This window comes from Daphnia magna, linkage group LG7, assembly GCF_020631705.1.
Source record: "Daphnia magna isolate NIES linkage group LG7, ASM2063170v1.1, whole genome shotgun sequence".
In the NCBI taxonomy this organism is placed as follows: domain Eukaryota; kingdom Metazoa; phylum Arthropoda; class Branchiopoda; order Diplostraca; family Daphniidae; genus Daphnia; species Daphnia magna.
This window is the reverse complement of record NC_059188.1, coordinates 10,965,495-10,975,781: the sequence shown is the minus strand read 5'-3', so window position 1 is coordinate 10,975,781 and position 10,287 is coordinate 10,965,495. Positions and strand designations below refer to the sequence as shown.

General features: G+C 45.5%; 1 protein-coding gene across 1 annotated transcript; it reads left to right on the top strand.

The window, feature by feature from the left end:
* The first annotated feature begins 49 nt into the window (after positions 1 to 49).
* On the top strand, positions 50 to 9,492 carry LOC116926883 (supervillin). The gene is given in 18 exon segments (XM_045176855.1): positions 50 to 183; positions 704 to 837; positions 1,062 to 1,301; positions 1,857 to 1,955; positions 2,050 to 2,425; positions 2,781 to 2,963; positions 3,149 to 3,226; positions 3,649 to 4,123; positions 4,215 to 4,411; positions 4,488 to 4,625; positions 4,627 to 5,248; positions 5,337 to 5,807; positions 5,884 to 6,220; positions 6,360 to 6,643; positions 6,797 to 7,051; positions 7,240 to 7,554; positions 7,745 to 7,900; positions 8,045 to 9,492. Coding segments are annotated over 14 exon segments (3,942 nt in total). The 5' UTR covers positions 50 to 183; positions 704 to 837; positions 1,062 to 1,301; positions 1,857 to 1,955; positions 2,050 to 2,081; the 3' UTR covers positions 8,132 to 9,492.
* The last annotated feature ends 795 nt before the right edge of the window (positions 9,493 to 10,287 follow it).

The following is a 10,287-nucleotide window of genomic DNA, read 5'->3' as shown; positions in this document are numbered from 1 at the left end:
ACCGCGACAATTGTCCATAGCCGAGCGGATTAGTTCGATTGAATCGCACTCAAATCCATCGCCGGCCGTCGCTCCCTGGCGCCTACCGTCCCGGCCCAATCCCATCAGCTCTGCTGCTGCCATTACTGCACCCATTGTTCCAGCCACCGTCGATTTCGGTGCGGAATCCATCAGTTCTAGAAGGTTTGATTTGTTTTTTCATTTTCCATTACTTATTTTGGCTGTTGATCGAATAAATATGAACGTCGATGTGGAATGGAAGGACGAGTTGATTAACTTTCAATGCCAGACGGACGTTCCAGGCTCTAGTTTTTGGAATGTTGTTGTGTGAACCCATTTTTTTTTTTTATATTTCCCCCTTTTGTTTCTTTTGCTGGTCGGGGGTTTATTTTTTCTGTTTAACCGCAAACAACTTGTTACTCACTCGAGTCGAGAGGAGAGACCATCTAGCGTTGAATTTCTAGTCATTTGATACGCTTCCGCCTCTCTCTGCTGGCCAAGCGCTGCGTCGGATGTCTTCCCCCCCCCCCCCTTCCTCCAAAATAAAACACTGGCGACAGCAAGACTGGAAATAGTTGCGGGTGTGGGGAAGGGCGTGATCTATCATCTGGAATTCTTCTCTATTTTTAGGGTTTTTTTTTTTGTTTTTTTCTTATAATAATTTCATTTTTGTTTTGTTTTTTTCTGTTTATTTCGTGCACAGGAAATCGTTGGAACACGTGATCGAGTCGAATCGCACTGCCGGCCTTGTGGAAGCTGTCAATCGGCACGTCGTCGAGACGCATGCGCACACCAATGGAGCCGACAGTGCCGCTTTAATCAAACCAGACATCGAAGGTAACGTAGCATTTAAACAATTGTTTATGTCTGTGTTCAAAACAACAACAACCCAAAAATTCCCTTCCCCCTTAAACAAATTCAATCATCTACCGAGTTAACTCGCCATTGTGAAAATGACGAGAACATTTCTCTTTCTTTTTTTTTTTTTTCCTGGATGGTTCAACATTTTTAATCGATTCAAAATCCACCGGTAAACAAAAAAAACAAAAAACAAAAATTTGTTCCAGAAGATGAACACGATCCTTCCAAACTGAGTCTGCGCGAACGAGTGAAATTGTTTGATCGGCCGCTGTTGGCGGCCAGCTCGTCTGCCCTCCCGCCCAAGCGTCCAGGTCGACCGAATCGCAAGATCTTTGCCCGTTTCCAGACGCAGCCCGTCACCAGCCGCGAGGTGAAAAATGCTCTCCACCTGGGCTTTACGAGACGCCCGTCTTCGACCAAGGCCCTCGTTCCTACCAGAGGTTAAATTAGCCGTTCAGCCAGTGGCCATCCTCACACTTTTCCAAACCGCCAACATTGTGCACCATCACTCACTTCTCTAAACAAAACAAAAAGAGCTTCTTGGACATCTATTGGCAAATTTGAAAACCAAAACGAATTTGGTTGGAAATCATCGTGTGTATGGGGGTAGTAGGGGGCAAGCAAACAAAAACTGTGACTGGTTCGTGGAAAGACGTCAAAACGCAGGCAAAACGGAACAGGTTGAGGGGGTAGAGAGGGACTGACGCTTGTAACTGACTGGGGGCATGTTGAAACTGCTTTCATTGGACGCTCGGCCTAAAGTTGGCGGAAGCTGGATTTATTTATTTTTTTTTACTTTTGTGCTAAGATAAAGGCGCGGTTCTGGTGTTGCTAATCCTTTTTTGGCTCTCTCGACACAAACTTATCAGACTAAACAATGAAACCTTAAAAACTAGCAATAACGAATTAAAACCAAAAAAAAAAACATGTCACTTTTGATTGCTGATTCATTTTTTTTTTTTTTCTTTTCCTCTTCTGGCTATTTTGCTATTTAGAAGTGATTGCAGATCGTTCGGTCGTCAAAATAGACGCAAAACCAGAGGAAGTGGACGATCAAGATCAAACTGGAGCTTCCGGCTTGGAGAGAATCCGAGGTTTTGATTTTTTTAAATGATGATGAACAAATCGTATTCTAACTCTATGGCGTTGATATTGTCTTTAAAAAAAACAAACAAACAAACAAAACAGGAATATTGAGGAGGAAGAGCACGGACAACACGATGGAGATGCGTGGCATTTTGCGGAGTAAATCGCCTTCGATTGGCGAACAGCCCAAATCGATTTTAAAACATCATTCGCCGGACGTTGACGAAACGGAGCAATTGTCTCCTTCGAACAGCAGCTCGGACGAGTTCCCCGTTGCGGCCGAAAACGATTTAGCTGCCCAGCTGCTCAACGTCGAGCTGGAATCGAAACATCAGCACGTGTCCGCCGATGCCCAACCGCCATCCAATGGGGTGAACAGCAAGAGCGATAGCGCCCTTTCGGAAAGCCCTACGTCCAAACCAAAATCGAATTCCAGTCAAAACATGGCCGTCCAGCAATCCTCTGTCCGTCGAGAAACGTGAGCTATTTAAATTATCTATTTTGTGTGTGTGTGTGTGTGTGTGTGTGTGAAAGTAATCCATCGCTGAGGTCCTTTTGTTTTGTGCTTGAACATTCCCTGAATCCTGTCAACAGCTGGGGCTTTTCGGAATTATTCCGGCTTCCCCTAGAGGGCCAGTCATGGCTTCTATAAATCCGTTTTCATACCGGCAATCGATACCCTAGTCTTTTTTTTTTTTTATATATTTTTATTTTCTGTTGTTGGTGGTGCCGTCGTTGACGTCTGTTTTGAGTCTCTACCGAAAGACGCGAGTTGAAACTGAATTTATTAATTTTTTTTTAATTTGATTTTCATTTGATTTTGTCCGTCTTAGTGAAACGATCATCTTGGAATCGGAAGGAAGTAGCAGCGGAACAGAAACTACAACGACCGTTACATTCCGGCTGGGAGGCAACACGGCCGGAACGACAACAGTCAAACAATCGCAAACGAAAATCAAGAGCCATCAAATCAAAGCCAAAATGGAGGAAGTCAGCGACTCGAGCGTCGCTTCAAGGTAACCAATTTTGTTTGAAACATTCCCCTTTTTTTTTTTTTCGATGTTCTGTCCGACTGATTGTGTTTTGACACCAATTTGCATACCCCCCCCCCCTCCCATTCATAGAGGGGAGGGGGGGAGAAGCAAAATTCAAATGATTTATTTCTGTTTGTTGCCATATGACGTCGTGTGGGACAAAATGGCAGCAGATCGGTGGTCGTTGATGAGGATGATGACAGCAGTTCATCCGGCGCCGAAGTCAAAACAACGGTATCGTTGAGGTATCCTTTGTGGATGGCAATTAAACAAAACAGACTCATTTCCAAAGACACTTACCTCTTCCTCTGAATGTTGTGGCCGTCACAGCACGCAATCCCAATTTTTGTGACTTGACGGACAGTGTCAGTGTCTTTGTCGGCCGGCCCAGTTGCCTGATATTTAACTAGCTGTGTTGCCCGTCCCTGAAAACCCGACTGGAACAGACGATTGAATTAAGAAAAGCATCGCTTTTGTTTATTATTTAAATTCGATTGGCACGTTAAACAAAAACACATTCAAAAACTAGCCCGGAATGTTTTGCACGATGCTCGTTATCGATCGCATGGAACGAAATTCGTTTGGAATTTGCATCATTTAATTTGTTGCTTACATTCATCCATTTAACTTTAATTTTTTTTTGTCTTTGAAATTGGAAAACGATTAGGTTGGCGGCTCTGCAGAAGAGCGGCGACACTGAATGGCGTAAAAGGATCTCGAAGCCGGTGGTGGGCAGTCCATCGGCCTCGGCTGGAGAGATGGACGAAGCTACGAATTCAGACGGAGATATCGCAAGCAAAGGCAGCATTGCCGATCGATTGAAAGTACTTGAAACAGCTCAAAAAGGGTGGCGGACAAGGGTTCACGAGCCGGACGCTGCCCGATTTACCGTAGCTGGCAAAATGGGCCAGCGTCCCGTGTCCGTCCACGTCCTCTCATCTGAAACGATCAAACACAAACCGATTAGTCCGATGCTCGATCGCAAAATGAAAACACCCAAACCTGTCCCGTTGAGGCTTAAAAATGCAGACGGATCGGCTGTGTCCGATTCGTCGCCTGGAACAACGCCATCCACCGACGATGTGAAACCACCGTTCAACCGATCCACGTCCGATCCGAGCAGTACCCCATCTAGACTCATTGTAACAAAAGCTTTTCATACGTCATTTTCATCTCTTTATTTCATTTCATTTCATTTTTTTTTTGAATTAATTCTGAAAATCTTGAAATTAGATTCCTGGAACTGGCAAAATCACTTCTCGAATCGTGTCCGTTCCACGGCCAGACGATGAAACGTTCACCTCGTTCTTCGCTGCGTCTTCGTGGTCGCTGGCCACGTCATCGCAATCCGTGGCCATGGTCCAGTCATCCGCGTCGTTCGTTGATATAACAGACGAGGATTTTGACCGGATGGCCTTTTCTCGTGACGCGTAAGATGATTCAATTGAATGACTTCTACTTGGGCTGGGCATCGAAATATGCAAATGACTCTTTTCAAAAACGCAGGGTCGTCGTGGAGAAACGGTCAGGTGAACGTCCAGCGACGGAAACACAACACCTCGCGAAATCCGATCAAGTCTCTCATCTTGCGGCCCGACATGTTGCGCAACGAGTACGAGGAAGTGGACACTGGCGTGGCCGAACGCGAAGTGCAGCGAGTCAAACTGGAAAAACTGGCCCAGAATTCGCATCTGGCCGTCGAAGCGCTGGCCGGTCTGGCGTCGAAAGAAGATTTCGCGGCCATTTCACTCAAATCGGCCAAAGAGACGGGCGACGAGCAGTCGAAACGGACCGTTTATCTGATGCAGGTGAAGGGCCGTCGTCAGATTCAGACGCGTTTGGTGGAGCCGATCTACACGTCGGTCAACAGCGGCGACTGTTACGTCCTCGTCACGCCCACTGACGTCATCCAGTTCATCGGGCGTTACTCGAACGTCATTGAACGCTCGAGATCGACCGAAGTGGCGCAGCGTATCGTCTCGAAGAAAGATCTGGCCAGTGCCAGGGCGTCGCACGTCCAGCTCATTGAAGAAGATAAAGTGGGCGCCAATTCCTTCTACGGCGCGTCGAAACGCTTCTGGACAGCCCTGGGCAGAAGCGAAGCGGAACAGGCCATCCATCCCGCCGGACCGCCGGAGGAAGACGAACTTTACGAATCGGCCATCGCAACGACAAACGCCGTCTGGCAACTCAGCGGCGATCGTTTAGAACCTTGCCAACAACATTGGGGAACGATCCTGCAGACGGACATCCTCGATCCGAATAAAGTAAAAAAAAAATGAAATGAAATGAATTTTTGGATCGTTCATTTTGGTTTGGTGATGTAATTGTTTTGTTTTGTTTGTTTTTTTGAAGGTGATGGTGTTTGATTTCGGCAGCGAAATGTACGTCTGGAGTGGCAAAATGACTCGGCTGGAAGTGCGGAAAAGGGCCATGCAGCTGGCCAAGGAGCTGTGGGATCAAGGATACGATTACACCGAATGCGCCATTAATCCCGTGTTCCAGAAGGCTACGTCAGACGAGCAAAGCAAAGGGCAGCAGAGACCGTCCTGGGCGTTACTGCGCTCGGCCAAACAGCACATGGAACCCGTTCTGTTCCGCGAGAAGTTCTTCGACTGGCCCGACAAGAGCGGACTCATCAAAGTGAAAACTCAAGAAAGCGAAGAGAAAGCCGTCGGCGTCGTCACGGACATCTCATCCCTCGAACCGTACGACGCCCAGCTGATGTTAGATAACCAAGTCGATGATCCCGATTTGGAATTAGAAGGCGCCCACCTCGGTCGTGGTGTCGAGTACTACGACGAAGCCGAACGTCGCCTTCAACAGGTTCAACATTTGATCATTTTGCATTGCAGAATTTTTTTAAATTTTTAAATTAATTAAAAAAACCAAAACAAATTAGATATCGACGTTGAGTGTCAAAGTGTGGCACTTGCAGGACTACGAGAAAGTGCTGATGGACGAAGTGTCGCGCGGCCAGTTCCACTCTCGCGACACGTACATCATCCGCTGGCAGTATCGCATAACTGTGACGGGCAAAGATTTGAAAGGCCAGCCGTCCGTGCACGGCCTCTTGGGTCGCGATCGTTTCTGCTACTTCATTTGGCACGGAGCCCAAGCTCCGCCCACCGACCAGGGTGCCTCGGCTCTCAAAACGGTCGAGCTGGACGAAGAGCGAGGGCCTCACGTTCGCGTCCAGCAAGGACACGAACCCCCCGCCTTTCTGGCCATTTTCCAAGGTACGAAAGAAAAAAAACAAACACGTAACGACAGTCTCATCCTACGATCGCGATGGATCTAGTGTCTCTACTCTGACGTACAATGTCTGTCTGTTCTTTCTACCATTTTGGTTTTGAATTTTTTGAATTTTTCAAATAGGACGGATGGCCATCCAAAGTGGCAAACGCGGCGAACGCGAAGCGGACCAGTCTGTTTGGCGATTGTATTTCGTACGCGGCGAAAAGGAGGAAGAAGCCCACCTGCTGCAAGTGAGACGCTGCGTCCAGGCGTTGCGCAGCCGTGGCTGTTTGCTGCTCGTCAACCAGTCGACGGGCACCGTCTTCGTCTGGCACGGCGCCAAGTCGCTCAAACATACGCGCCAGGTGGCCAACTCTGCCGCGTCTGCCCTTAAACAGCACAGACCACCAGAGCTGAATGTCCGGGTCAGTTTTATTTATTTTTTTATTTATTTTTTCTTAAATTCTAAACAAACACTTGGATGAGAATTTTGCCTGCAAGTCCGTCATTCATCTTCATTCATTTTATTTTGTTTTTTTTTTTTTTTGCCCATTTCTTTGGTGGTCCGTGGATAACAGAGTGACGCCAATATGACCATAAAGGAACAGTACGAAGGAGCGGAATCGCGTGAATTCTGGGAGGGCCTCGGCCACAACAGTCGAGTGGCAGATCGCTCACTCTACCTGTCATTGGCGGAGAGGCCGAAGGAGAACCGATACGATTACACGCCGCGTCTCTTCCACTTGACGTCGTGGACGGGACAGTTCCGCGCCGACGAGATCCCACCCACTCTGCGCGTTCCTCAACTACCCTGTCCTTATCCGTTTGTCCAGGTAGGAAACAAACGTTCGCCTATTTTCTTTTCTTTTTTTTTTGTTTGTTTTTTTTTTTGGCCCGCTTGGTCCGTGTTCTCGCGTGCGTGCGTTTTTTTCTTCAAATGACGCCAATTTTCTTTATCTTTTCTTGAAATTGCGCGCGTGCAAAATGGGGAATAAACACAACGAAATCGACGATCTAACAGGAGGATCTGTACGGCGCTAATCAGCCGACGCTGTTCATGCTGGACAATGAACACGAGGTGTGGCTTTGGCAAGGCTGGTGGCCGGATCTGCCGGACACGGATAACACTAACACGGGATCGGGCAAGCTGCGCTTGGCCGTCGAGCGTCGCTGCGCCATGGAGACGGTTATCGAATACTGCCGCCTCAAAGGAGATAATGAGGATCGAATCCCACCGGCCGCCTATCTCGTTTCGGCAGGCCTTGAACCGTTGGCTTTTACCGCCCTCTTTCCCTATTGGACGGTGGACGAGCGTGTCGCCCAGCTCAGTATTCAGGTCTGCTGCTTCATTTCAATATTTCCGTTACACACTCGTACACGTACACGGGTAGTCTAAACTTTCTCCTTGGGGCGGAGAAAACGCACGACATTTCCGCCCTTTTCTATTTTTGTTTTTGTTTTTTTGCGACGAATGCGATAAAAAATTTTTTTGTTTTGTTTTGGGGATGACGCATTGCCGGATGCAGGACGGAAAGAGTTCAGGCGAGTCTCAGTCCATTCAAGACGTGCTGGACCGACTGAAGCGCACCGCATACCCTTTGAGTGAGCTTCAAGTACGTCCGCCACCAGAGGGAGTCGATCCTACCAAATTGGAATCTTATCTAACTGACGACGATTTCCAGGTGCGTCCATCAATCACGACTTTTTTTTTCCATCTTTTTGATTGGTTATCCGGCCATCCGTTATTAACCCCTTCGTCGTTGGAAATTGTTTTTTTTCTTTTTCTATTTTTTTGTGGGGGTCTGCGATGTGTGAACCCAACACAGGAGACGATGGGTATGAGCAAGATGGAATTCTACGCTCTACCTGCCTGGAGGCAAACGCAATTGCGGAAGGAGACGGGACTCTTTTGAAAACAACAAACACAACTTGCCTTTTCAAAAATAAAAAATAACTAATAAAAGGGGGGGGATGTGCGTAGAAATGATGTGCGCACCCCACCAGTCGGACCACACACCTACCTGGAAAATAATTGGAGCCGAAAGAAGATGAACAAAACGCCGACTGGAATGATCGAATCATCTGCAACGGACAATATCGCCATTTTGTGATATGTATAGTTTTAACGATATAGGGCAACAACAACAAAAAAAAAACAAACAGAAACAAAACAAAAACAAAAAACTAATCATTTAAAAAAAAAGTTAAGTTAGTAACACAACGTCTCGATTGGAAGATGTTTGTTTGTTTCATTCTGACATTGCACTGATTGTTGTTCAACTGTTTTTGTTTTTGTTTTTTTTCCTGCCATGTTTGGCACCTTGTTTCGAGTGCCTTTTCTTTTCTTTTTAAATCAAGTTCTTGAATAATATTTTTTAACTTCTCTTTCGATTGGAGAGAAACGAAAAAGTAGGAAAAATTTGATTCGCTTTTTGTGCCTTTAAATCTTTTTTTGGGTTTTAATGTCTCCCTTTTCGAGTCACGTGACGACTTTACGAAATCGCCGCAATCATTTCGAAATGTATTTTTACTGCAACAGTCGAAGAGAGGAGGGGGGGAAATTGTTTTCTTTTCAAAGAAAAAAGAAAAAACAGCTGTCCACTTTCGCTATCGTTTTTACTCTCGACTGCAACAATCGTGAAATTTTCTTGATGAAAACAAAACAAACGGGAATGCGTTTTCACGTTTCAATTGTGGGAATAAGAAAATAGGAGAAGAGTTGCACTTGTCGTAAAAATTATGATAAAACATTTTTTTTTTCCCTTTCGCTCCACGCGCCATCCCCCCCCCATCGTAAGTTTAAAAAAAAAAACTTTCGCTTGGACTTTTTTTGTTTTTTTATTTGAGGATTGGGGGCAACTTTTTTCTGCCTTGAAAAGATGGTGGGAAAAAAACGTGAATATTAAAAATTCAGAACCAGTCGCTTCTTTTAATAGACGTTTTCATTCTTTTTCTTTTCCCCCCTTAAATCATCCGCCCTGCCAGGCCGAAATATTTTTAAAAACAACTTACAAGTCGTAAAAAAAAATATATATATAAATTCGTACATTTTAAAAAAGCTTAGTCCCGTCATCATCAAAAATGAATTACAATATGTAAAACGATTCTGCCTGAAATATGTTATGCCTGACCGTGTTTTCAACTCCCTCCCTCCCTCTATTGTACACGCATCACTTCAACATATTGTCTGGATGCTATAAATTAAAGAAAACAAAAATTAATCTGTGAAAAATGAAATAAAAACGACGGCAAATACTACGAAAAGCAAACGGTACTAGAATGCGAGACGTTTATTCGGTTTCCCCTCATTACTGGCGTTACCATCGAACGTTATTGCCAGACGTGAAAATGCGAATCAAAAGCCTCTCAATCAAACTGAATGTGCACCGAGGTGGAAACCTGTTCTTCTCCTTCGATTATTCGAAAAGGGGAGAAGAAGAAGAAGAAGAAGAAAATAGGGGAAATATACTATAAGGTGTGCGTGTGTTATTATCGTCGTCACTTCTTCCACGTGATTGATGTACAAATAAAAGGAGAAATGTGCGACCCTGAGATGACGTTTGTCAACCCTCTTGGCAGCTGGCACGTTTCCCCCTTACATAACGGCCAAAGGTGAAAATCATTAAGGAAAATGCGTGTCATTCCATTCGGGATGTTGTGTCCCTCTTTTGACACTTAACGTGTTTATCTTCTTCTTTTCAACTGCTCTCTCCAGTTGGGCTCACTTGTTCTCATTTCGGGGGGCACTTGTCCACTGTTTGATCGCAATTTTTGTTTTGTTTTCTTAAAAGAAAAGTCCATTTTTTTTTTTTTTTTGTTTTAAAAGAAAAAAAGAATCGTCTGCTCGTCAATTCAAGTGCTCCTCTATCCGGTAAGGTTGTTTTTGTCACGCTAATTAAATAGAGGACGAGCTGCACCAGAGACAATGCGACCATTGAGAGAAATTCGTGAGGCGAGAGAGAATAAAGAATTGTAAGCCAGTCATCGCCAGTCTGCTGACTATCCACAAATCATACAGCACGATGGCTCATATATCGAACGGGACAATAACGAGAAGGATGAGGGGCTA